Below are 26,215 nucleotides of genomic sequence, written 5' to 3' on the forward strand. Positions count from 1 at the left end.
CAAGAAGCAAAAGACATAAGAAAACGAAAATTTAGCCCATTCAAACTGCGTGCAAGCTGAATGCAGTGCAACCCTTAACATTGTTGGCCGTCATCCTTTTAAAGCAAGGATTCCGGGTTGGGACGGCCAGCTGTGCTCATTGTAAAAAATCAAAAAACCAACAAAAAAAATGAGCGGCCAAATCCCAATACAATTCACTGAGCTCTTCAATCTCCAAAACTTGGGAGTGAATCCACAACTCATTTCATTCACCACCGTTACGCTCGAATCAGATAAATATGTTTGTGTTAGGGATCAAATCCTCACCTCAAAAGTCCGCCAAAAAAATCTCTAACTTCATCTTCTCGTGCTGCAGGCAGTATGACGGACAACATTTTTATTTTCCCCAAAAAGAGAAAACTCTCACCATCTGTTGAAACTGGTGTTGTTGAAGCAGCAAATTCATCATCAACAATGATCAATGCTAATGCTGAAAACAATGATTTCTCTCCTACAAGTTTCAACGAGAACAACGGACCCTTTGTTGATGATATTATTTTTGAAATTCTTCATTTCCTTGATTCAATGTTTATCATTCAAATTTGTATGAAAATTTCAAAACAATGGAGACAAACATCATTTCAAATTCCTCTCTCATTATCATTCGCAGAAAATCACTTCAAACAAGATCGTAAATCAATCAAATTTTTAGCTGATTGTGAATGTTTGGAAAATTTGACTTCTTTGAATCTGGCACGCAATAGAATTGGCATTGAAGGTGTCAAATATATTGCCACAAGCGAATTCTTGAAGAATTTGACATCTTTGGATCTGAAATGGAACGAAATTGGCAATGAAGGTGTCAAATATATTGCCACAAGTGAATTCTTGAAGAGTTTGACTTCTTTGATTCTGAGTGAGAACGAAATTGACAGTGAAGGTGTCAAATATATTGCCACAAGCGAATTCTTGAAGAGTTTGACTTCTTTGAATCTGTCATATAATAGAATTGGCAATGAAGGTGTCAAAAATATTGCCACAAGCGAATTCTTGAAGAGTTTGACTTCTTTGATTCTGAGTGAGAACGAAATTGACAGTGAAGGTGTCAAATATATTGCCACAAGCGAATTCTCGAAGAGTTTGACTTCTCTGAATCTGTCATATAATAGAATTGGCAATGAAGCTGTCAAATATATTGCCACAAGCGAATTCTTGAAGAATTTGACTTCTTTGAATCTGCCATATAATAGAATTGGCAATGAAGGTGTCAAATATATTGCCACAAGCGAATTCTTGAAGAATTTGACATCTTTGGATCTGAAATGGAACGAAATTGGCAATGAAGGTGTCAAATATATTGCCACAAGTGAATTCTTGAAGAGTTTGACATCTTTGGATCTGTCATATAATGGAATTGGCAGTGAAGGTGTCAAATATATTGCCACAAGCGAATTCTCGAAGAGTTTGACTTCTCTGAATCTGTCATATAATAGAATTGGCAGTGAAGGTGTCAAATATATTGCCACAAGCGAATTCTTGAAGAATTTGACATCTTTGGATCTGAGTGAGAACGTAATTGGCAATGAAGGTGTCAAATATATTGCCACAAGTGAATCATTGAAGAGTTTGACATCTTTGGATCTGTCATATAATGGAATTGGCAATGAAGGTCTCAAATATATTGCCACAAGCAAATTCTTGAAGAATTTGAAACACTGTTCACCAAATAACAAACTTAGACAGTGTTAGTAACGACTGACAGTTCAGCTCGTGCCACCGTAAACAGATAACGAGGAAGCCACCATTTCTTCTCATAAACATCAACATGCGGAACCGGTTGAGGCTACTGATACGAAAGTGGAGACGGTATCCTCTAAGATGAATCAAGAGGGCCCAGTTGAGAAGACTGCTGATGAAGAGATCTAGAAACAAGTCGAACAGAATCTTGCGACGGGGAGGATCGATAAACTGGCTATCAAGTATTTATCGATCGAACATCAAATGATAACGAGTTTATAGCATTCTGCAAAACCAAAAATATAAAGACTTTCTTGAAAAGTTCTATTCCAAATGGTTTTGAAACAAACTTAATTGGGATCATGTGGGAACTGAATTTGCATTGGAACAAGGAACGCTGTATACGTTTAGGTCCGGTTCCAAGCTTTACTCGTTATCCTCTGAAATTAATAAGCATAAACATATCAACTGTGCCAACTATTGGGTCAGCTCAGAATCTAAAAGTTTTGATATTTCTCTGGAGCCGTTTGTGGATGAGGACGGATTTGTGGTTGAATGTGTCTTGGATAAAAAAGATTTGGTGGTTGTAAAAGGGGAGGACGTAGTTAAAACCATAACAAAAACGGGGACAGATCAGTTACACAATACACGTCGTTCAACCCAATGGAAATAAGGACGTCTTTTATCGGCTGGACGCACCGCTTACATGGAAGTGTGTCAACAGACAAAAAAAAAGCAGAAAATCCCTCGTTTTCTTTTCCAAAGGATGGATGTTTGGCGAGTTACAAACCCATTAGTTTCCTCCAATTAATTGATACTCTTGTTGTTAGTTTACAATGTAGAAACATTACGAGTACCATGTGCATTCCATAAACGCGTCCTTCTTAGAAATACATCTTTCCAGCATGGGTCTTTTGAGATGTTACGTGAGTAAGTTTTGTCACATCATCATCTCTTTCAGAATCAACAAAGTCATCCAAATGTGTTGATGTAAAGACAGACAAAAACATGTTAATAATAGACAATAGAACATATATGACCTATCTTCCTACAAAAGAAATGTATTTATTGCACCTCAAGATGAATACTGTTTCAATAAGCCGTCAAGAAAGAATGATCACTCCAACCCTTATGTTGTGGTTGGTTCAAAAGTCGTCTCACTTTATGACGGTGTGTCTTTTTGTAACATGAACTTGAAGGACTTTTACAAATATATGAATGACAAGACAGAGGTATTTTATTGTGTTTTAGAGGGCAATAACTATAATGCCATTTTGCTGTAGCCACTGGCGCCAAGTATACAAGTGATCATTCTTAATTTTGTATCTATTGGGTCGTTTGTTAGATGTTCTCAGAAATTATCTCCATCTGTCCTCAAACAATTCATTGCAGTAGAAGTTATCCTGGAGAACAATTAAGCAACATCCGGTTTCTCTCTTTATAAATTAGTCTACGGTTCTGCTGAAAACGCCCCGAAAAATTTGCAGCAGCTCCTTAAACTTCCGGACGAAGAAATTAACTCAATGACGGTTAGAAATGTCATTGAAATTGGAGACAAAAGGGTTATTGAACGGCTTCGAAGAAGTAGAAGACCCTGAAACCGAAACCATTTCAAAAACAAGCTTTATAGACAAGGCTGCATACTGCCTTAGTAAAACAGACTGGAACTCGCTCACATACGAACTTGACACGAGTAAAGCGTTACAAGAATGGAGAATGCTTACAGATGATCACCCAAAAACACTCTTGGGTGCTCATGTGAGTTAGTTTCATCTGTTTTTTCAAGCGACATTAATGGCACCTCTAGTGATGAAATGATGGCGAGGTACTTGTATAGTGCTCTGATGGAAAGAGGTCTCCGACTGCTCTGTGAAAAGTCACAAGGAAACGTATTAGAACTCTTGAAACTATGAATGTTGAGAAACGCTGACTTCCTAATGTTGTGTCGTTGAAGTGTTATTGAAACAGAACCACATTGCTTGAATGATTTTCCAAATTGCTTTGTTTTGAATAAAAGCAAGTCGTTGACAAGCAACTTGTAAATCCTCACCAACCCTGTTTGTTATCAAAACACAACAACAAGAGTCGAAAGATTTCTTGTAACTCACAGTTCATACAGTCAAAGACTGTAGCGGGAGAGTCGCCATATTCCTGGCAGGCGTCCCGTCCATAATAATTATTAAGAGAATTATTTCTAATCATGATCGAATTTAATACAATTTCATTGCCACTCAAAAAATGTATGGAATTCGATTAATGCAACCGAATGCCGAGAGGAATGAATCCAAAGCTTCATCCCGAACACGAAAATTGGAAAAACTCCTTGCTGAACCACCAAGACATGACTCGATTCAACACGATACGAATGAACATACATGCGAATTGAACGACGAAAGAATTCTTTCATTAATTGAATTTAAAATTGAAATTTGTGCTTTGAGTCAGCAATTACTAGAAATTCAACCATGTAATCTAGAGGGTACTAATGAATCCGATCATGATGAAACTCGTGTCATTCATGATCGAATTAAATATTACACTGAAAAATTTGAAAAATTAAAACAAGCCTTGTTGGACTCGCTTCATTTACCCAACACTATTTCAGAAAAAACAAATTCCAATAACGATGAAGAATCCGCACCTTCATCCTTTCAAAAAGATGAAAATCTTGAACTAGTTGTTGAGAAAATTACAAAAACAAACGATCGTCATGTACTGAGATTTTGGTTGAAGAAAAAGATTATTCCTTTAAAGTAGATAATTTTACTTTGTATTATATAATCAAAAAGTTCTTCCTTTTGCACGTGTGCTAACATTTTCTTGTGATATTTTCAAGTAGTTCTAGGTACCAAAAATCTCAACAAGTGTTTTCAATAGCTTCAATTTTGAAAATCCATTTCAAAAAAATGTTATCATCATGTACAGCCTCAGAAGAGATGAATTACTGCACGAGAGATCTCTTTTTCAGCCAGGTCGAGGATGAACTCTTTCTGATGCACCATTTCTTTCCATTCGTGGAAGATTTACGTGAAATACGTTTCATCTCACGATCATGGAAAAACATTTTGGATCGGAATGAATGCAATATTTATAAGGAACGAATTCAAAAGTTACAAAATAGTTCGTTGGTATCTACATCTTCATCATGTATGAAAGGATTATATATTATTGCTCTCTCTTACTTTACCAACTTGAACTTGAAACTTGCTTTGAAATTGAAAAAAATTTATTACTTTATGATAAAATATCAAGAAAAGTGGAATTGTTTTTGTCAGTCAGGATACATGACCTTTTTCACGCTTCCAAAAAGTGAACTCTGTTCTGGCTTTCCACAAACATTTGAAAAGTTTTCACACAGTGCGGCACCAGGAAGCATGTTTGTAAATCGAACACAAACAGGTCTGACCATGTATGCTAAATACATTCAAGAAGTAATGGATAAAAAAGAAAAGGGAATTTCACAAAAGTATTTCACATTGCTACAAGAAGAGAATTTGGAAATGTCATTCAAATATCATTGTAAAAAGTGGATGCAAATTGTCAAGTTGTTGAAATGGTCTGTTGGATTGTCAAGCATTCCTGTTTCAAAACGAGGGAATAGCGAACCCCATGATGAGTTACAAGTAGGAGCATCAAAATTTGGAGGTTATGCAGAGGTTCCAAAAACATGGATTGAAAATATGAGAGCAGAGCAGATTGAGGACAGAGCACTTCTTGCTCAGATTAGATGTGAGGATATTTACAAGATATTACCAAAATCATATACGATGGATTTTTGCTTTCCAAGCGAGGGCTGGATATATGTGTTTGCCCCACTCCGAAACCAGTATAATTATTCAGAATATGTGACCAAGTATTACGGCGGAGATGTTTCAACACTTGTACCTTACATATTAAGTAGTAGACGATGGAGTAACAGTTACCCAATTTCATTTAATATACAAGTGAACTTACCTGACCATCTTAACATTTCAGGTCTTCCTTCACACTCCATTTCAAGGTGGTTTGATCAAGAAGAAGGATCTGTATTCAGTGCATGCATGGAAATGCAACAAAAGAGAAATTATTTATTTGGACATGGTCCTTCTTTGTGTTGGAGTGAAAGAAAACTAAACTCTCCATTATTTCTTTGCATGGGAGGTCATGAGGAGATTGTGTTTGGTGACGCTGACGTCTTGTGTGTTTGGGGTGAGCTCGCCAAGAAATCGGAAGAGACGATGAGTGATCATGCCATTTCCAACACATCACAAATTTCCATTGACAAGGTTGAAGTCCGTATTTCTTGCTGACAACAGTGTAAATGTTTATTCATGTCACAGAAATGGACAACAGTCATAATCTGGATGTAGTATGGGTGGTAGAGAGAATAGTGGAAGACTTGAACTGAGCTATTATGTACAATTAAAATCAACAATAATTAATTCTGGTTTTTTCGCTGCTTCATCATTTCATTATATTCTTGTTCTTGCTGTACACGAGGATTTGATGCCCCTTGTGGAATTTCTCGTTTGAATAAAAGAATATGTGGTTCCGATGGTGAATTGCCGTAATGTACCCAACCTCTTGACATGGTTATTCCAAGCCCTCGCCATTCTCGTTCCGAAAGTAATCGATCAGAAGGTATCATCTCGGCCATCTTTTCTGGAAGAATGACATGTCTATATTCAAATTCATCATCATAGTACTGTAGAGGTGTGTCAAAATGATTCGAAACGACGTTGTTGCATCAAAATGAGATTTGCAACATGTCAAAATTCCATCATCACAACAAATTAAATCAACAACAGATTATGAAGAAGCCTATCTTCTCTCCGACAAACACACGCCAAAGCCTTTGAACCTACCTTTTCAGAGTAATAAATCTCGGGTTCTCCTTTCGACATTTTTTTTTAAGTTGAATTGTTGCAACTGAAAAGAAGCGGGGTTTAAATGGCGCGAAAACACTCTCTGGACAGTTCCAGCACTTAGAAGAACGATTTTAGCTTGATTTCCAAAACGTCATGATCTGTATTGTAAACTCCTTTTAATGCACATGCACAGTTGATCTTCCAACAATAAACTAGTACTGGTTCCAATGATTCTAATGGCCAAAAGTCTCAAGTTCAAAAAAATTCCAAAAAGAACAACCGAATGATCTCAAGCATCCATTCTGAGCCTCAATCATCGAATCCAGAGGATAAGGATCTGATCACCCTACAAGCTACTGTTGTAACGCATCATCAGAACAAAAACACACCCCTATTGCCAGCAACATCTCTTCCAATTCTTGTACCTTCCTCCTATATCCCATACAAGCTATCCCCCACCCTCATACAAGGCAAAATTACTTGCCATCATGCACAAGACGTTTCCTTCTACAAGCGTGAATTTCATCATACTCCCTTATTTACTGTATGGATTATTTGTCGAGAAATTAAGCCCTTATATTCTCAAAAACGATTTTTCGAACATGCTTGGCAACGAAATATTCAAGTTCGTTTGATGGAGATGAACAAGTTTGAATGTTTGGTCGCAACCAATTCTTGCTCAAATTCCGATCGAGAGGTTGATACGGCTTCTTCTCTTCTCTATGATGGAGAGATTTGTAAGGAATGGCCACAAGTCATCATTCCAAGAATGGGCTCAAAAATCACATACTTTGGATTAGCGTTGATTCGTTTCTTTGAAGGCTTGAAGGAGAACAAGCCATTCATTCTGAACGAATCGAAAGGTATTGAAATTGCCAAAGACAAGTTCATTACCATGCAAAAATTGGCCTCTCAACACATTTCAATACCAAAAACCATGCTATTGATTCACCCATTGAATATTGAACAGGTACATCAACACTTTGAATATCCATTAGTGTTGAAAAAGGTTTCTGGCTCCCAAGGCAAGGGAGTAATGTTGATCCATGATCGTTCTCAACTTGTAGATTTAGCTGAAATGGTGGATCCTAATTCCCAAATGCTTTTGCAAGAATTTATCAAGTCTTCTAAGGGTGTCGATATTCGAGTGCTCGTATTGGGAGAGAAAGTACTTGGGGCAATTAAGAGAATTGCTAAAGAAGGATTCAAAGCAAACTTTCATCAGGGTGGAAACGTTGAACCTTTTGCGTTGACGCCCTGCATTGAAAATCTGGCGGTGAGTGCTGTGAAAGCGTGTGGATTGTTGTTTGCAGGTGTGGATATTTTAATGGGAGAGTCCTCTAATGATTCGTACCGCGTGTGTGAAGTGAATTCCTCTCCTGGATTTGAAGGATTTGAACTTGCTACTGGCATTGATGTTGCACGTGAAGTCATGTCTTTTTGTGAAACAAATGTTTTTCACTGAGCTACCATTACTCTTTGACTTTTTGAAGTCATCATATATCCACATGTCAGCACTGAGAACACTGCTCCTCTTCACCCTGTGTGCTTTCCAATTCCACCATGAGAGAAATATGATCACTCGAATGTTTTTCGTTTGGCAGCTTGGCTTCCTCTTCATCTCCTATTTTAAGTTCTTCAGGTGTTGGAATGGAGAGTAATTTTGTAAGTCTGAATCGAGGTTTCACAGTTTTCCACAAGAATATATAATCTAATGTAGACTTGAAATCAGGTGTAAAGATGGTATAATAAACCTCTCCGTGGTTCCACTTGTCATGCACTTTCATTCGTTCATGATCTTCAGGATTTAAGGCTCCATAAAACGAGTAGAGAGAAATGAAACTTGGAAAATTTTGAGCAAAATATGAAACAAGCTCTCGAATGCTTTCGCTTCTCTTGTTTCTTTCAACACTTAAATAATCTTCGAGTTGCTCTTCCGAGTATTGGCCATTTTCATTTTGGTTCTGAATGATTGATTTGTAGTAATCTTTCACTTTTTCTTCACAGTCTTCAACATTTCTGAAATATCGATCTACGTGCTCTCTGCTTAATTTTGAAAAATCCATTCCGTGGTGAATCAAGTCTCCCTGAATTTCTGTTTCGAGATTTTCGTTTAAAACTCTTCCTGGAAGAGTCATTAATTTGTATGGAAACGACGCAGGAGTTGCATTGAAATCACCACAACTAATAATTGCAAAGTCCTTGTACTTTTTAAATATTTTCAATGTGTGACGAATCATTAACATTAATTGTCTTTTGTGTCAAAAATCCAAAGGTTGACATGTTAAGAATTGTTAAAAAGATCGTACGGTCTTTTGTGTCATCATGTCACCATTCTCAAATTTTCACATACCTCAATCTCACATAATTCGATTCAGGTCTCCAATACAAATGTGTATTCGTAATCAATAATCCTTCATTTAAAAACTCTTTACTCCGCAATGCAAAAACTTGAGCAATATTACCACTATGCCGAATTTCTTCCTTCTCCAACTCTGACATTTCTTTTCGGCTCGTATAATGGTCATGTTGTGTCAACAATTCTTGTTCCATGAGTACGACATCCCTCTCCAACAAGTCAAATTTTTCAGATTTAAATCCAAAAGCCAATCCATAGGGAAATGGTCTAAATTCCTTTGAAGGATTATATTGATAATCAAAATATGTTTCATAGCCTAAACTTTGTAATTTTTCTTTCCAAAACTCTTCAAATTTATCACATTCTTGCAAGCAAATAATGTCAGCATTGTATTCAGAAATTTCTTGTAAAAGATTTTCACGACGGTGTGACCATGCAGCACATCGTTTGGTGCAGTAGGGCATTCCTTCTTTCCGATTGAATAAACTCTGCGCAAGAATATTGTAGGTGAGAAGAGTGAATTTGAATTTGTTTTTGTGAATGGGTCGTCGGTGTTGTCCTCAAGGTGGTTAATGGGCGCATGAGAGATTATGTTTTCAGTGCAATCTTGATGAGTGTGATGTTGTTGTTGTTGATAAAAGTGTACGGAGGACAATCCGGCTGCAGACGACGAAAAATTAGGATGTAAAAACGATGAATGCGTCTGGTGTTGATGATGATGGTGAAGGTGGTCGTGACCACGATGTTGATGATGAATCCATCGGCGAGCGTATCCTTGAAATGCCTTGTTTGACATTTTTGTTTTGGGAATGTACATCAATTTGGTGGTGTGTTGCTTGTGCATGTTTACTTTTTTACTAAGGAAGGACTGAAACATGTCCTCTCTTTTATTGCAAGGACTACCAGAGAAGTTCAAAAAACCAAATGTTTGAGAATGATACCATTGTTGTTAGAAAAATTACTTTTGTTGAGGAGTTGCTGGTTGTTGTGGTGGTTGTTCATCCAAATTTCTGCAATAAGGCTTTGGAAGATCTCCATCTTCAAAAAGCAAGGTCTTTTGTCCTCCCAGAGGATCAGCATTTCTACGTCCGTTTTGAGGTCCTACTTTTGGATATTCACCTCTCTTTAACATTTCAACAATTTCAATAGTACGTGCAACTGTCAAATCCTCAAAATAGTCATACTTGAATGCCTCTGGAGAGGAATAGTCAGAAATTGCAATCATTGGTGCATTAGTGCAACAACCCATACATTCCATTTCACTCAATGTAAACATTTTATCAGGTGTGGTTTCACCCAACTTAATTCCTAAATGGTCCTCAAGTGCAGCCAAAATATCATCAGATCCAGTTATCATACATGGTGTTGTAACACAGACTTGAATTTGATATCTTCCGATTGGTGTAGTGTTATACATGGTATAGAATGATACACATTCAAAAACATTCTTTGGACTAACTTCACAAATCTCAGCAATTTTGTTGATTGCAGCCAAAGGAATCCATCCCTTGTTTTGACGTTGAGCCAAGTGAAGCAATGGCAAAATTCCAGATTGCTTGTGTTTGGCTGGATATTTGGCAAGAATCTTTTTAATTTCCTCATAGGACTCTGGAGTAAAGTCGAAAGGTGTTTGAGCATTGTTATATTCCGTATCCACGTGCTAGAGTGATGTAGAGAGATGAAAAGAGATGTATATATTTGTCCGAAGACAACGTTGTATCAAACCAATATTGTCCATACAATTCATCATAAACAATTATTGAGTGATGAAATCCATAACGTTAGATATGATTACATATTTTAGAGTGTAATACAAGAATCCCAACAAAAAGACATATATAAACCGCCTACAACTCATTTTCAGCACTTACCTTGTATTGCAAGAAGGAGGCACGTGATGATGAGAAGTATCTTTTAGCAGTAATGCCCGATGAAGAGAAAAGTCTCAGAGTCTTTGTTGTTGCACGCATCATTTTTTTTCTTTATCAGGGTCTGAAGAACTACAAGGAGGATGAAAAAGATGGTCCTTTGTCTCAGGATTTTCAAGTTCTCTTTTGCAAATCGTGGCAAGTTTTCAACAAGTAAAACCACCTTGTTGCTCTTAAAGAGGTAGCATAACTTTTTAATGACATTGAGGAAAGCAGAAAAGAAAAAATGTCATCGTCACTCTCTCCTTCCACCCTCGCTCATGATCATCACTCAAACATAACATCTCCGCCTCTCATCCCACGACCGACTCTCTTTGATTGGATCAAAGAACATCTCATGTACATGAACAACACCACTCCTTATAAAATCAATATATTAAATTTAGGGAAAAGTAATAGAAGAAATATTCATTATGATCGGTTTCAATTACAACTACCCTTTTTTGACGATACGTTGACTTTACACTTATTTTACGATGGAAACAAACCCCATTCACCTTTTGATTTCCAAATTATTTCCGATGTTATGAATGGATCCTATTTGCAACATTTCATGTTGGACATTTTCAAACTAAGATCCATGGTGGAATGGAAAGAATTATATTCGAAGTATTCGTCTCAAAATTATCACCCAATGAACGGTACTGATCTAACTGCATCAGTTATAACATCAGAATACATGTCTCAATTTACGTTTCGGGTGATAGAAGAAATTTTACTGAATTTGAGAGATTATTTCAAATTAATGCTAAGCCATCATAGAAATGAAAACATTAAATTTGAGTTTGAAACAAGTGCTACCCTTCCTGGTGTCACTTATTATATCAAAGAGTTCAAAAGTGATATCTCCACAAATGAAGATGCCTCTATAATGGAAAAGATTTATTTTTCCATTCCGCTTTCAATAAGTGGGATTGATAAAATTGAGGAATATCAGCGACTGTTTGATCCCACATCTATAGAATTACCAGATGCGAAACCTAAACTTTTGATATATTATATATTTGATAAGAGTAGAAATTTTGTTGTGAATGTAAACACTGAAATTATTTATCCTGGCAATGTGCAGAATAATAAGAGACTTGAATGGCTAACACAGATAGCACCTCCTGCATGGAATCAAGGAAAGTCGTGTATATTGGAATATCTTTCTGAATCCACAGAAAAGATTGAAGCAGAGGTTGAAAAACATAACGCAAAAGTCAGAACGCGACTCGAATTTATCAAACAATTGCTTGCAGCTTTTGGAAACCCTATCGATTTTGCTGAGAGTGATACGCTATCCAAAATTTCCTTCCTTATGGAACAAAATCAGTTTATATTCTTTGTTCACGTGACCATAGAGAAAGACACCTTTCCCACAACCCTACCATTGATTAGATTGCAGTCTTCACAGCACCTAAAGAGCTCAGAAAAGATTAGCTCCAAAATTTTGCCTGTGCGAGTCAGGATTCAGCAATTAAATTGGATTGAAGGAAACACATCTGAGGTGATGGCACAAAATGTGGAAGGTATTCGAACACAAATTTGTATGCTACTAGGTGACTTTATTAAAGTATGCGAGTCCAGCGTTTGAAGTCATCAGCCAACTTCTCATTTTGTTTGACCAAACTCCAACAATGAAAGAAAAGAATTACATTTTCGAATTTTGAATTTATAATGGTGTTTGTGAGAGCAATTTATTTAATCTTCTTCTTGATTCTGAGATCAGTGCAGTGACCGCATTTATCCTTTCTGCAGGTTGTGGCTCTGGCTGGGAGTCTAGCATAACATCTACGGCAAATCTTTTTATCGCAGTTGTACTTTCTTGCCAAAGCTTGAAGGGTTGGTTCAATGACACCTCCTCTCAATCTCAAGACCAAGTGCAATGTGGATTCCTTTTGAATGTTGTAGTCAGACAAGGTTCTACCATCTTCCAATTGCTTTCCGGCAAAGATCAATCTTTGTTGATCTGGAGGGATACCTTCCTTGTCTTGAATCTTTGACTTGACGTTCTCAATGGTGTCGTTGGATTCGACCTCCAAAGTGATGGTCTTTCCGGTCAAGGTCTTAACGAAAATTTGCATTGTGAATGTGATGGCGTATTTTTTTTCAACAAATTTTTTAAAAAATTCTGGTCAACCCAAGTCATGACTTTACAACAGCTGGTAATTTTCTCTTCGTTTTTGTTTCACAACGATGTGCTTCAATTCCCATCTTCACTTCACATCTGTTGTTGAATTAACGCTGCGTTTGGTCGAGTTTCCCAATATGCTGTAAAGTCAGATGTCTTTTGATTGTCCATCAGTTGATGGAAAATGCTGAATATTAAAAAAAAATTAGCCAACACATCACGCATTTCGCCCATCGTTTGGCTTTAAAAAATATTGATTCCGATATTGTCATCTCCATAATCTTTGAATTTTCAAAATCATTGATGGAGGTTGCTGTTTTAAACATCCCATATTGAGACCACATTTGCAACTTAAAATATTCACTGACTGGATTTTGATAACAAACACGATATTATGTTTGAATTTTTGAAAAATTTAAAACTTCCGATTTGGAGTTCAAGCGAGAGAGTACAAGAGCCAATCAAGAAGCGAAAACGAAAGGAAACAACCGAAAATTTAGCAATGAATAACAATCAGAAAAAGGTCAAAAACGAGCAATTACAACTTTCGGGACTTTCTTCTACACACCCAAGGACCATCACTACCTCTGCGACAGAAAAACAAAAATCTACTCCGTCTGAAGAGATTATGGGCCTGATAATATCAGAAGAAAAGAAAGAATATCAAAAGAAAATTTCACAAGCTTCGGAAAATGGAATTCAAATTACTAGTCATCACAACCGTAAAAAATTGCAACAACGTAAAACGGATTTAACAACACATTCCAAAGAACTAAGACAACCACAAGTTATAGATTTGGAAAACGACGATGATGAGATTGCTCGTGAATACAAATCCCTAGATTTGAGCTATGTCAAGACACATTCAGAGTCTATTCATCCTCAACCTTCCAAGTACACAAGTGAGTCAGTTAAAACCGTTCCTCACATTCCAGTGGAAACACCCTCTATATCTGTAAAAACAACACAAAACAAGCAAGTACCACCTCCAGTCATCAGGCTTGGTCCACCAAAATTAGTGTCAAAATCTTCCAAACATCAGGCTAAGGTTGAAGAAGATGCAACACTTTTGGACCACGATTCTGTGGAACGGGTCACGAAGGGCCTTCAATCCTTACTAACTTTACGAGATAAGGTTGAGGAAGCTAAAGTAACAAAGTCGTTCATTGAACGAGTGACAATGAAGAGGGCCTCATCTAAAATATTAACTAGATTATGTGAAGAACTGTTAACAGAAGAGGCCAAGAAAGTGTATGATACATTTCTTCCTCAAAAGATATACGACAAGCTACTTTCAGAGATTATTTCAGGCACCATAGAAACAGAAAAAGAATTCTTTCCTCTCTCAAAGAAGGATGAGGCTTTGGTCAACAAGATTTTTTCTCATAGAAATACCAACAGAGATGAAATTCTTGCAGAAAAGTACAAAATTGACATTACTTGGCAAAAGATTCAATGCTTAAAGAATACAGACTGGCTCAATGACGAAGTTATTAATTTCTATCTCAATATGGTGAAAGATAGAAATGACAAATATCCAGAGAAATATCCCAAAATTTACGTTTTTAACACGTTCTTTTATGCCAAGTTGACAGAGCGTCACTCGTACAATTATGGTAACGTGAGAAGATGGACACGAAAAATTGACTTGCTGGAGTATGACAAAATAATAATTCCTATTCACTTGACTGTGCACTGGACTCTAGCAGTTATTAATATTAGAGACGAAAGATTTGAATACTATGACTCCATGGATGGCGTACAGACTGGTATGAATGTTTTACAGAATTTACAAAAATACTTAAGTGACGAGGTATTGGATAAGAAACAAGTCTCATTTGACACCATGTCATGGAGAAAATATGTTCCACATACACCACAGCAAGAGAATGGATCTGATTGCGGAATGTTCACATGTAAATTTGCTAATTTTATTGCCCAAGACAAGCCCTTAACTTTCTCTCAAAAGCACATGCCTTACTTTAGAAGGAGAATGGTTGTTGAAATTGTGAGGAGTAAAGAAATACTATAGATGTAGTATGATTTATCAAGTTGGTGTGGATAACAATTATTTTGAACTTCTTGAGAACAACTTGCTTTGAGCGATTAATTCACTGCACAGTTGTTGAATGTTGGTACATCTAATTCCACAATTTTCAAATGTGATCTCTTCGTCCTTAGATGTTGACACAGCATTAAATATGAGTAGCCAGCCATGTACACGACTCAAAAACAAATCAACAATCCTATCATTAAGTTCAAGGTATGGAGAACGATGATGAGTAACTGATTTAAGTGCAACATCATGTTCTTTAAGAGCCAATTGTTGAGTGCCGCGACCAGCAGCTGTACTTTGTAGCTCTCTTCTTAACTCAGGCTCTAACATTTTTTCCAATTTGAAATTTCTCTTCAGTAATTTGTACAAATACTTGTCACCTCTTGGTATTTTCTCGTTGGTGTCCAAGTTGTACCGGTCCACATGAAGCATAGACAAGTAGTTGCTTTGAGACGAATCATCTCCATGGTCGCTCACAAGTTTGCAATCATTTTCTGTCAATAAGGAAATGTAGAATAAAGTTTTCTGAATTTGCAAAGGGGACAGCAACATATTCACCATTGTGTACAATTCTTTTTCAAATATCTGAATTCCACTTGTTCCGTACGACTGAATAATTGCTTCGATATCTGCATCGTATCGAAACGGTTGGACATGTTCCTTAGAAATGCCGTACAATAAGGTGTAACACAACTCATCATGTATCAATTGTGCCTTCTCGATATTAATTCTTATGGAGCTATCTCTTGATCGCATAGAAAGGCCTATAAACCAACACACAGCAGACCATCGTGCAAGCTCCTTAATTAATTTATCTAACTTTTCATACCAACTATTGTTATACATGGAGTATCTTGTAATAATCACGTTCGAAGCTAACTGTTGCACAGAAGTAGATGTTGTTGACACTTGCTTCTTTTTGGTCTCAACATCCAACGACAAAAGTGAATGTTTTCTAGCAGCATAGTTCGAAAGAAAATATGAAACATTGGACTCTTGCTTCTTTTCATACGACGACGTGGCAAAGTATAACGATTTCACACTTCTTAAATCCAAGGACTCACCAGATGATATCATCTTGAATAGTGTGGTTCCAATTTTTAAATGCGATAATATTCCAATTTCTCGATTTTTCTCTGTCAAACTTTGCACGAGACAACTTGTTTGAGTTTCCAACATGTATTCATTCGAGTAAATGTTTCCAACTGGGACAAGTAAGAGGAGTGAGTCATTTTGTTCTAATCCTTCATAATAGATTCTAATTTCCCATGTTGTTGTATCATTATTATTGGATAATTTTGAAAATTCAATAAATTTCACGAACGTGAGCCATTTGTGTGAGTGATCAGGTGGTAATAATTTTCCAATGGATTTGAAGAGAGAAATTAAGCTTGTTGTGAATTGTAATTGCTCAATATTACAGTCCAATCCCTTGTTTAAAACTCTGTGAATGGTCATTAATTCATTCTTCAGTGGAGGAAGATCAGTTTTTGAGATGATTTCCAATTCCAAAAAATCCAATAAAATGTCTTCAGAGGTAGAGTTCAGAAATTCCAATAGAAAATTGACACTTCTCAATGAATAATAGATTTTTCTTGAGGTACGGATTTTCTTGTCTTCACATAAAAAGTTTGATAGTAATATTGAAAATTCCTGTTCTTGAAACATGGCGCGAAATTCTAAAATGAAATTTAACATCTGTGCCCAAACGGTCACTAAATTTACATTCTCAAGAATCATGATTGGTTCTAAAAATCCAAATTCCAAGAGATTTGCCATGATCCTAATGAGGTATTGTATCTCTGTGAAGTACTTGTCTTTTTCAGTGGTTAACTTTGATATGAAATTGAAAAAATTGGGAATTAAGGAGCGAACACACTTGAAAATAGAGGACATCTCCTCATGTGCTGGATCATCGTCATGCTGATAGGCAAATAAATCCATGCTACAAGGTGTGTGATAACTTGAAAGGTGGTATAACAGTTCATCAATTTTCAATCGTTCTTTTTGTTGAGTAAAAAGAAAATGTGCCACACTCTTTTCACTGCTTAACGAAACAGTACTATTACCGTATGATGAAGCACAGTAGCATGTCCTTAATACTGCTTCAAAAAATAATGTCAGTAAAGAACCTTTGATCGTATCATCCAAGTTTTGGTTCGTATTACATTGCAAGCATAGAATGGAAAACCAAACTCTCCAATCGCATTCAAAAGTTTTCAAACGATAGAGTGTGAAATTCCAAGTCTTGTCCATTGGAGATTCTCTTTTTGATGAAATATACTGTACAAATTCTTTCCATTCTGTATGAGAGGATTTTCGAATCGATAGTTGGGATTCTTTGAATACTGTGTTGAATATTGATTCGGAAATTGTTAAGGCCATTGAATTTCCTGCTTGGGTGGACATTCTAGTAAAATGTTCCTTTAACGTAAAGAAAAGTGAACAAAACTTTAAAAGAAATTCACCATTCGTTTTCTCTTGAATTTTTGAAAATCTGTAATTAAATGTGGAATCTCGAATTCTCCATTCATGTAAAATAAATTCAAAATTAATGCGAATGATTTCCTCAGTGGTGACATTTACGTTGGAAGCAATATTTGAAAGTAACTGTAAACGTTCTCTCAGAGTGTTTTGTCCATCTTTTTCGCTTGAAAAAATGTAAGAAATGCATTTCCAAAATAATTTGTTCTTGTCGCCATCTAAAAACAATTGTTGAAACTGTTGGCTAACCATTGATTCAGGATTCTCTGGAGTAGGCCTGGTTTTGATTATCTCTATCTCTTTAGATTGAATGCACTCTGTGAATTTTGAAAAAAGTTCTTGAATGAGCGAGTCCATCGATGTGTGAGTCAAGAACCAAGGTAATGATGCTTTCTGACTTTCATCAATGTAAAGAGGAGTTTCCTTAGTATGTGAAATTCTTAAAATATGAGCCAATAACAAGTGTCCATTTCTAATGATTGGTTGCTCATAGCGATCGTAGATACTTTGAACAGTTTTCACATAATTTTGATTGAAAGGAAGTCCTTCTATTGAAATGAAAATATTTCTTTCTGTCATTGAATAAGAAGATTTGGTTTGTTGAATCTTCTCAAAAAACGGAATTGTTTCTTCTCTTTTAAAAATCTCATAAGACAACCACTGATAGGTGACACTATCAACTTGTCCTTTCAACATAATATTAAGAGCTTTCATCATGTCCAGTGACAGTTTTTTCTTCTCAAAGATTATGTTTGATAATTGTTCAGTAATGGTTTCTAATGTTGCACTAAAGCACTTTTTACAAAATAAGAAAGTGTCAGTAGTTGCCAATGTAGAAGTTGTCAACAAGGTTTTGTCATTATTTTTGAGACATTCCAAAACTTGAAAATTGGTTCTATCTTCTAAGGATACCGTTTCAGAGAAACTCTTTCGGTGAGCGTCAAACAGTTTCTTCTTTTCTGGATAGTTTGTGGTTGATTCAATGAGACTTTGAATATATGAGAGGGGTAATAGATCTGGAGATTCATTTAGCAATCGTTGAATAATTGTGTCCTGTGATGTTAAATGGCTTGTTAGGAGAAGATAATTAGTAATGATATGATCAACAACTGCTTGAGTACAATACACAAATCGCATGTTCGAATCAAGCAAGTGCTGTAATCTACTACTTACTTTGCTCCTTGTAGAGAGTTTTCAGATAGTCTAAAAATGGAAAGCATGAATTGAAGGTAATTCTAAATTCCTATAAAATTGAAATAAGATTCATGATATCAACTTTGAAATCGATTGTACGTACCTCAATATGAGTTTGGAATTCAGAAGGAAATTTCGTCGCTCGTTGCATCTTGCTTATAATCACTCTAAGTTTAAACATGTCAAATTCAGATAAAATTTTCTTGGTGACATTGGACTTGGAGTGATAACGAATCATACTAAGATCTACCTTCGATAAATAAGACTCCAAATTATCGCTCATATCCAACATGAATGCAATCTTTTTTAAAACTTGAAACTCGATTGTTAAATATCATTTACAACTTACTGCACATAAGGCATACAGAGTGTCCACTCTCGCAAATCGAGTGGAACCCATATTGTTCAATACAGACAACGCTTGTCTTTTCATTCCGTTTCGAAGGCAATACAAGATAATAAACTGCCAACATAGTGTTTGTGACTTGATATCTAGAAGTTTTAGAGTATTATCTGCCTTCTCGAAAAACTGAGTCAAGTAATATTGATTCGTTGGAGCCAATTGTGTGTACTTCAATTCAAATATTAAGGTTTTTGGCTTTTTCAAATAGATGGGCGTAATGTCACTCATTAAATTCAATATAGAATAATAGCTCTCCGTAGAAATATATTTGATGTTCGCTTTTAGAAATCGAATGGATGTCTTGTACTTTCGATCATGAATAGCTCGTTCAAACTCTGAAAGTTGATTTTTATCCCTCCAATTGGCAACATTCTCGACAAGTTTTTCAAGCTTTTCTAATTCTTCTTGAGCTTTCTCGGGATCGAAATGATTGATATAATATTTCACACCAAGTTTCAACTTTTTGATTGAAAATTCCAAAGTGATTGGAGAGAAATCCTTGTAGTGATTTCTAAAATTGTTTTCATCCAACAATAGAAATAATTTTAAACGTAAATAGAGGTATTCGAAATGTTTGGGGCATCTTCTTAGAAGAAGTGTAATGATTTGCAACGCTTGTCGAGCTGCAATGGAACTCTTCTTCTTGTACAAGATCTTTGCCATCAAAAACTGAAATGAACATTATTAAAACAAATAATAGTACAATGGCTAAACGAATCATGCAAAGTGTTGAAGTACCTACCTGAAAGTCTGGAATCATTTCTGAAATTGGCTGTTTTGGGAGCATACTACTCGCAGAGTTATAATCTCCATTTCTCAACGAGAACATAACTTTCTCATACGTGATAGCAACGTAATCTTGAATTGCTTTTTTGAAATCCCATGTAAGACCAGTCATTCAACAGTGATATTAACTTACATTTCATCTCTTCAAAACATTTTTCAACATGTTGTCTCGTCAATTCATCGAGCTGTTCTCCACTCTCAGAAACTTCCATTCTATTATAAGCCAATACTTGTAAATAATATGGAAAGTCATCGCGCTTATTGACATCCTCAAAAATAAATTTCGAATAATCAACAAGTCGCCAAGGTATTCCTGCATAGGCCAGTGCTGCATAATACCAAAACATGACAGAGCAATCACGACTCCCTGGTTTCTTACCTAACATGATATGCTTGTCGTAGAGAATTTTCATGAGCACTAGTGCTGTCACTGGCGACCCTAACTTGATAAAGTACATCCATAATAATTTGATAGCATGTGGATAGAGAGAGCACATGTTTTGAATGGTAGAATTATTGTAAATATCTTGTGTGAAAATAGAGGAGTCTTTTGATGTGAATCATAGTCATAATTATTACCATCGAAGGGGTTTCCTTACTGTTCATGATTTCAAATTATTCAACATGTAAACTTACCGATTTGATATCCATTCAATAGAGTATAAAGAGCTCCTTCAACATCTCCGTTGTGAAATTTAGTGAGAGAAATGTTATGAAGAGATGATTTCTCTACTAGTTTAGATCTGATTCCAAAAGGTAAATGCCCATGAAGCAACTCTAATTGCGAGCATTTCAATAAATTTTCCATTGGTAATTCAGAATCAGTACTAGTATTAATCGTGTTTGTTTCGAAACCAATCATGTGAAATACGCTTCGTTTCAACTGAAGTGTTGGTATAAATAACGGAATTTTCATCATTGATTGTTCAAGTAATTTGTGAGCCAGATCATATTGACCATTTTCCAAATAAATATCAATAATATTCTCAAGTGAAAATATTTGATAAGGAGACAAGTCCATAGCCTTTAAAAAACATTCAATGGCAATTTCATGCATTTGTCGTTCTCGATAAATAACTCCAAAGAGGGTGTAAATTGATGGATTATTGGGATCTCTCTGCTTTGCTTCATCAAGAATGTGAATGGCCTCAGAGTCCCATCCCATTCTATGCTTGATCAGAGCACACGTGGTCAACACACGAGAGTTTTGTGGATTGATCTTTTTTGCCTTGTAGCAACATTTAAGAGCTTCCTCATAATCTTCATAAATTGTGTAAATATCGGATAAATTTATCCATGCTTCAAATGAAAAACTATCTCTCTCAATGACCTTGAGAAAACATTCTTCGCTTTTGTCGAGATCGTTTTGTATCTTTAAATATCTTTAACGGTTTTAAGATTCAAAGCGGAAATATTAACATCAATTCCAACCTACATTAATCCTAAATTTAAAAAAGGAGTCGTGGAAATGTGTCTAAATTCATGATATTTCTTTTCGTTTTCCAAACATATTCTTAGTGCATTGGTAAATGTGTCTATTGCTTCCTTTATCTTTCCATTTTGCTGTTATTGACGAAAAATTTAATAAGGGCATATCAAATAAGTAACATACCAATTGGATAACTCCTAGGTTGTTGGTGACATGTATTTGCATTAAATTTTTCTAAAATATACTTGTTAATTGAGTTTCAAAATTAATAATTATTGTGCTACTAACAATTTTTTCGGTTTTGAAATTAATTAACAATTGAATGGTGCTTTGAGCTTTCATGAAATACTCTTCAGCTTTGTCAATGTCGCAATTCAAGTAATTTAAATATCCAAATAAATTATAAATTCTGATTTTCTCTGTTAAAAAGTTCTCCGATTTGTCATTGATATTTCCTATCTTTATCAAATGTGTTTCGACTGCAACAACGGTGACAATAATTAGTTTGATGATAAAGTGAAAATTGAATAATGTTAAAATTACCTCGATCGAAAAGCGACGAAAACTCGGAATCTCCCATATCGGAAATGGAGGATATTGCTTCTCTCACATAATTCCAATCTAATGATGGCACTATTGAAGAAGATGAGTCTGTTATGCTGTTGGTGGTTGTCCCTTGTTGCTGTGAGAAGAACATGTTATAGCATTTTTTAGTGTATAAAGCTCACAGCTTTATTTTACAGCATAGATCAAGAAACAGTGTGGTTTCCAATACCACACTTCTTGCTTGGTGTTAAATATTTGTTAGTTCAGAAAAAACTAATGGATGAAGTAGGAGGAGCAATTATTTTCTTTCCTGTTCGTTTTTGGGTGGAATTTAAATTGCTAATGTCTTGCGCCTTGTATTGATTGGTGATAGGATTGTATTGGGCTCCTCGTGTAGAACAAATTGAGGAAGTGAATGACTCTTGTGGTTGTTGTGAGGTGTTGTTGAAAAACTTGGAAGTGGTTGGCTGTGATTGGCCAAGATTTGATGTCACTGAGCTCTTCTGAGTATCATCCTCAATGGAAGATGTGTTGTTACAAACATCCTTCTTTGATGGTGGTGACGAGCTTGCACTATTTTGCTTGTTTGTGAAGTATTGCTTGAAAATTACAAAATTATTACTTTGAGGAATGTAATCGGAAAGGCCATAGTGTCTTCTAAGAAAAGATATTAATTTTGGAGAAGGTCTATCATATGCAAGCTTTTCAGCCGTGACGTTTTCCAAGCTTGTCATTGTCTCGAACAATAGTTTACCAATGCCCTTTCTTTGGCAGGATTCGCTCACATAAAAGTCCAAAACACACAATGGTTCAATTTCCTTAAAATCTCCAGACAAATTCTATTCGAGTTGCCATTCACCAATAAACATTTCAAGAAGTTATTAATTTTCAGGCAAACACCAAAGCAGCACATACCCGATAAAAAAGCTTCTTTTTTCCAACTTTGATGATTCCCATTGCCTTATTCTCGATCGCATACAAATACAAATTGTTGTCATTAAATTGAACTTTGGCCGAAGTAGTGATGGCATACGGCAGAGATTGGGCCTAATGGCATCGGGTCAGCTTCTGATGTTGTTGTTCATACACCCACGTACCTTTGCTGAGGCTTCTCCCATCTTATCAATGACGGAGCATATGACATTATAATACTCGGGTTTTTTAGTTTTCAGCAAACCAAGATTTGTCTTGTTCCATAAAGATATGTTTGGATCATCGATCGCTCCGTTATTACCACCACTAGTTTCATTGAGAGGAGTAATCATCTTTGCAATCCTTTGAATGTTGTAATGTCCAAAATCCATTATTGTATCGAAAGAGCTGAAAGGCTGAATAGGCGATGATTCAATGATGAACACTCTACGGTCAGAGTTTTTTTAACGAATAATGCAATTCAAATTTTGGCGCAATTTGAATATTTGTAAATCAACCCTCGTTCGTTTCCATCCACTGATTATTCATCTTGAACTTCCTCTTCATGGTTCGATTCAAGCTCTTCCTGTTGTGGAGAGGAGGTAGGTATCTGTTCTCCTTGCCCTTTCTTGCTTGATAATAATAAATCTGAATTTTGTTGTTTGGATGTTGATTTCAACACAGAAGAAGTGCCTGTTGTTGATGTGACATTTTCAAAATGAATTGGTTGATTGCTTTTTGAAGTAGATAATTTGTTTTCTTCTTCTTCCCATTCATTAAGTAAATTTTGAGCAATTAAAGCAACAGCCTCCGGATGCAAATATTTTGGATAATAAAAGAACATTTGATAGGGTTCATTTCTTTCCTTCTCTCTTCGTACTTGTTCTGCAAGAAGTACTTCATCGGAAATTTGGTCTGATGAAGATGATGAATTAAACGTTGGTTGGTCTGTTCCTTTGGTTGTCGAAAGAGGAGTGCGGCCCGATTCTTCAAGCACATTATCCAGTACTGTTTTATTATCATCCTCTGTAGTATTGAGTAATTGAGTGGCATTTCTAAATGAAAGTGGCTTTCGAATCTCTGGCTTGTTCATTTTTCTCAAAAAGTTGACTTCACAAAATTAGAGAAAATGCATCACTTGATTTTTACACAATAGACACAGCGATACCCAGAAGGAATAAAGTTCAAAACTGACCACAACTAATTGCACATCTTTTTTTAATTTCTAATGAAAACACTCGACTCAACTATCATCAACAAAAACAAAACGTTTCTTTCTCTCTTTAACAACCTTGACTTCGTTCCTTTGAACATTTTTGTGAGCAGACCTTCTTTATCATTCCCGCAGATCTTAATAAGAGTTAGATTATTCTAAAACAGGCAAATCCTTCGAGAGCGTCTTTTCATGAAGAAAAAAATGTTGCAGCAAACCAATGCTGCTTCCTCAACAGCATCGACATCACCTATTGTGAACAATAACAAGGCAAACCACAACACTTGTAACTACAGCAATCATACACGCATAAACCAACCGAACCAAACAACGAGCAATTACGGAGGTGGCAGTCACAATTTTGGAAATGTGCAATTTTCAAATAATGGTATTAGCGAAACTACCATTGCCAATGCTAAACAACCCTATGTTCATCATTTTCGTATAGCAAAGAAGAAGACCACAATTGAATTCAAGATGGTGGATGCCAACGACATTAGGAAGAATATGTACGGAAATACAATGCAGCATCATGGAAGTGGTCGGACAACAACTTCTACCTCATCACAGCTGAATATAGCTTCATCACAAACGAATCTTTTACCTACAACAAACACAAATTCTTTCAACAACCAAAACAACACTGGAACGACACTTAATTCTAATGTAGCTAATCATTCAACAACAACAACATCAAAATCTCCCCAACCACCCTCAACAACCAATCATGACTCTACAGTGTCCTCATCCTCCTCCAATGCTACCCAAACAAATTCTAACAATTCTCATCACACTCAATCGTCAGTATTATCTACCATTGATAATACAGTTTCATCGGATCAAAAACACACGAAAAAGCAAAAGCCTGCACCAGCTAGCTTTGCGATATCTTCAAAGATCACTAAACATCATTCTGGTTCTAGGAGAAACTCAATGCTTTCCTCTCATTCCGTAGATTTATTGCAGAACAACTCAAATTTTCAGCAAGAGGTGCTTCATTGTACACCAACCACTTTAAACTGTACTTCTATCACTACCAAGAAAAATCATCAAACACGACGAAAATCAGTGGCATCTCCATCATCGGGATTATTAGTTCCTTCTCACGCAGACCAACCTACCATACCAAATTTGGCCAATAACAACGCTTGGAATGCAACAACAAGCTCACCAATTACCTTACCGAATCATCATTCAGCAACAACACCAACTGAACACCAATGTACCTACACACCAACCCAACCTCCATTCTCAACTACCAACACCAGCCATCGTAGTAATGGCACAAGCAATCACCTCAGTAGTAATTCGGCGAATGTAAGTTCTTGCCCACCAACTTCTCAAACGCCACCATCCTCTTCGTACTTTGTGGCCGGATTCACATTTGGATCTCCGAGTAAAACAAGTGGTGATTCCTTAATGATGAATTCATCTAATTACCATCATCACACTAACAGTACTAATGGCCATTCGGATCTGAACTATCATGGGCTTCAAGATGGGTTGTATGGTGAGGCATATTATAGTACTTTGACGCCTGAGCAACGAAGGTATTTAACTCATGGTGGAAGGAAAACATTTGCAACTCTTCCAAGCATTGAAGAGATGACAAGATATCATGAATTAAGGAGAAATTCAATTGACGAGTTGACTCAGAATTTTGCTCAATGTGTTTCCACTGCCGAGAGAGTCAACCAGCATCATGAAGATATTCCAGAGCCTTCTCCAATATTGGACGCTGAGCATTTGAAGAATCCAGACCAAAGATTTAGAAGGAGACAAACATATGCATTTGAAAGCGATCATTTTAGCCCCTATGATGCTCAATATGATTCGAACTGCTTACAATCTCTCAAATCGTTTAACTTTCCAAGTCGAAATCCTCAGCACTCACACGACACATCTCTAAGGACCACAAACAACAATTCTACAGAATATTTACCCACGCACCAACACTCACTCTCCCTAAACAACGTTCCCTCTTCCACTGAACATGGCTTACTTCCATCCATTCACGAAATAATTTCCAAAAGATAACTTCTGCTTAACTGATGCAATACATAAAATTTAAGCTAAATGTGCATTTAACCTGTGAAAATGGCCAGGCTTTTTAATTGTCAAATCGAGAATGTGAGGCCTGAAATATGTTTGATTGCGAGCTGTCCAAGAGTCTATGGTTATGATTATTTCAGTTTGTTCATCCGCTAAAAAATCCTTGTTCTGCATCAG

The 26,215-nt window shown here is 36.2% G+C and overlaps 14 protein-coding genes across 14 annotated transcripts; 7 read left to right on the forward strand and 7 right to left on the reverse strand.

Moving 5' to 3' along the window:
- Positions 1-169: 169 nt before the first annotated feature.
- C9374_006667 (uncharacterized protein) lies at positions 170-1,728 on the forward strand (the record flags this gene model as incomplete). Its single annotated transcript, XM_044696552.1, has 2 exons — positions 170-280; positions 394-1,728. 2 exons carry the CDS (start codon positions 170-172, stop codon positions 1,726-1,728), a joined length of 1,446 nt encoding a protein of 481 aa, XP_044546812.1.
- Positions 1,729-3,954: 2,226 nt separating this feature from the next.
- C9374_006668 (uncharacterized protein) lies at positions 3,955-4,473 on the forward strand (the record flags this gene model as incomplete). The annotated part of the gene is made up of 1 exon (XM_044696553.1): positions 3,955-4,473. One exon carries the CDS (start codon positions 3,955-3,957, stop codon positions 4,471-4,473), a length of 519 nt encoding a protein of 172 aa, XP_044546813.1.
- A 149-nt stretch (positions 4,474-4,622) lies between these two features.
- Positions 4,623-6,005, forward strand: C9374_006669 (uncharacterized protein; the record flags this gene model as incomplete). The annotated part of the gene is made up of 1 exon (XM_044696554.1): positions 4,623-6,005. One exon carries the CDS (start codon positions 4,623-4,625, stop codon positions 6,003-6,005), a length of 1,383 nt encoding a protein of 460 aa, XP_044546814.1.
- Positions 6,006-6,133: 128 nt separating this feature from the next.
- On the reverse strand, positions 6,134-6,599 carry C9374_006670 (uncharacterized protein; the record flags this gene model as incomplete). The annotated part of the gene is made up of 2 exons (XM_044696556.1): positions 6,134-6,400; positions 6,561-6,599. The coding sequence occupies 2 exons, from the start codon at positions 6,597-6,599 to the stop codon at positions 6,134-6,136; spliced, it is 306 nt and encodes a 101-aa protein (XP_044546815.1).
- A 247-nt stretch (positions 6,600-6,846) lies between these two features.
- Positions 6,847-8,028, forward strand: C9374_006671 (uncharacterized protein; the record flags this gene model as incomplete). The annotated part of the gene is made up of 1 exon (XM_044696557.1): positions 6,847-8,028. One exon carries the CDS (start codon positions 6,847-6,849, stop codon positions 8,026-8,028), a length of 1,182 nt encoding a protein of 393 aa, XP_044546816.1.
- Positions 8,029-8,074: 46 nt separating this feature from the next.
- C9374_006672 (uncharacterized protein) lies at positions 8,075-9,386 on the reverse strand (the record flags this gene model as incomplete). The annotated part of the gene is made up of 2 exons (XM_044696558.1): positions 8,075-8,816; positions 8,917-9,386. 2 exons carry the CDS (start codon positions 9,384-9,386, stop codon positions 8,075-8,077), a joined length of 1,212 nt encoding a protein of 403 aa, XP_044546817.1.
- A 494-nt stretch (positions 9,387-9,880) lies between these two features.
- On the reverse strand, positions 9,881-10,895 carry C9374_006673 (uncharacterized protein; the record flags this gene model as incomplete). Its single annotated transcript, XM_044696559.1, has 2 exons — positions 9,881-10,582; positions 10,794-10,895. 2 exons carry the CDS (start codon positions 10,893-10,895, stop codon positions 9,881-9,883), a joined length of 804 nt encoding a protein of 267 aa, XP_044546818.1.
- Positions 10,896-11,076: 181 nt separating this feature from the next.
- C9374_006674 (uncharacterized protein) lies at positions 11,077-12,426 on the forward strand (the record flags this gene model as incomplete). Its single annotated transcript, XM_044696560.1, has 1 exon — positions 11,077-12,426. The coding sequence occupies one exon, from the start codon at positions 11,077-11,079 to the stop codon at positions 12,424-12,426; it is 1,350 nt and encodes a 449-aa protein (XP_044546819.1).
- Positions 12,427-12,529: 103 nt separating this feature from the next.
- On the reverse strand, positions 12,530-12,916 carry C9374_006675 (uncharacterized protein; the record flags this gene model as incomplete). The annotated part of the gene is made up of 1 exon (XM_044696561.1): positions 12,530-12,916. The coding sequence occupies one exon, from the start codon at positions 12,914-12,916 to the stop codon at positions 12,530-12,532; it is 387 nt and encodes a 128-aa protein (XP_044546820.1).
- Positions 12,917-13,357: 441 nt separating this feature from the next.
- Positions 13,358-14,995, forward strand: C9374_006676 (uncharacterized protein; the record flags this gene model as incomplete). The annotated part of the gene is made up of 1 exon (XM_044696562.1): positions 13,358-14,995. The coding sequence occupies one exon, from the start codon at positions 13,358-13,360 to the stop codon at positions 14,993-14,995; it is 1,638 nt and encodes a 545-aa protein (XP_044546821.1).
- Positions 14,996-15,031: 36 nt separating this feature from the next.
- C9374_006677 (uncharacterized protein) lies at positions 15,032-22,012 on the reverse strand (the record flags this gene model as incomplete). Its single annotated transcript, XM_044696563.1, has 11 exons — positions 15,032-18,612; positions 18,677-18,746; positions 18,801-18,998; positions 19,047-19,769; positions 19,843-19,967; positions 20,020-20,433; positions 20,523-21,268; positions 21,322-21,449; positions 21,499-21,549; positions 21,604-21,794; positions 21,859-22,012. The coding sequence occupies 11 exons, from the start codon at positions 22,010-22,012 to the stop codon at positions 15,032-15,034; spliced, it is 6,381 nt and encodes a 2,126-aa protein (XP_044546822.1).
- A 112-nt stretch (positions 22,013-22,124) lies between these two features.
- On the reverse strand, positions 22,125-23,165 carry C9374_006678 (uncharacterized protein; the record flags this gene model as incomplete). The annotated part of the gene is made up of 3 exons (XM_044696564.1): positions 22,125-22,700; positions 22,777-22,908; positions 22,959-23,165. The coding sequence occupies 3 exons, from the start codon at positions 23,163-23,165 to the stop codon at positions 22,125-22,127; spliced, it is 915 nt and encodes a 304-aa protein (XP_044546823.1).
- Positions 23,166-23,314: 149 nt separating this feature from the next.
- C9374_006679 (uncharacterized protein) lies at positions 23,315-23,866 on the reverse strand (the record flags this gene model as incomplete). Its single annotated transcript, XM_044696565.1, has 1 exon — positions 23,315-23,866. One exon carries the CDS (start codon positions 23,864-23,866, stop codon positions 23,315-23,317), a length of 552 nt encoding a protein of 183 aa, XP_044546824.1.
- Positions 23,867-24,190: 324 nt separating this feature from the next.
- C9374_006680 (uncharacterized protein) lies at positions 24,191-26,023 on the forward strand (the record flags this gene model as incomplete). Its single annotated transcript, XM_044696567.1, has 1 exon — positions 24,191-26,023. The coding sequence occupies one exon, from the start codon at positions 24,191-24,193 to the stop codon at positions 26,021-26,023; it is 1,833 nt and encodes a 610-aa protein (XP_044546825.1).
- Positions 26,024-26,215: the final 192 nt, after the last annotated feature.

This window comes from Naegleria lovaniensis (assembly GCF_003324165.1).
Source record: "Naegleria lovaniensis strain ATCC 30569 chromosome Unknown tig028, whole genome shotgun sequence".
Lineage (NCBI taxonomy): Eukaryota > Heterolobosea > Eutetramitea > Acrasida > Naegleriidae > Naegleria > Naegleria lovaniensis.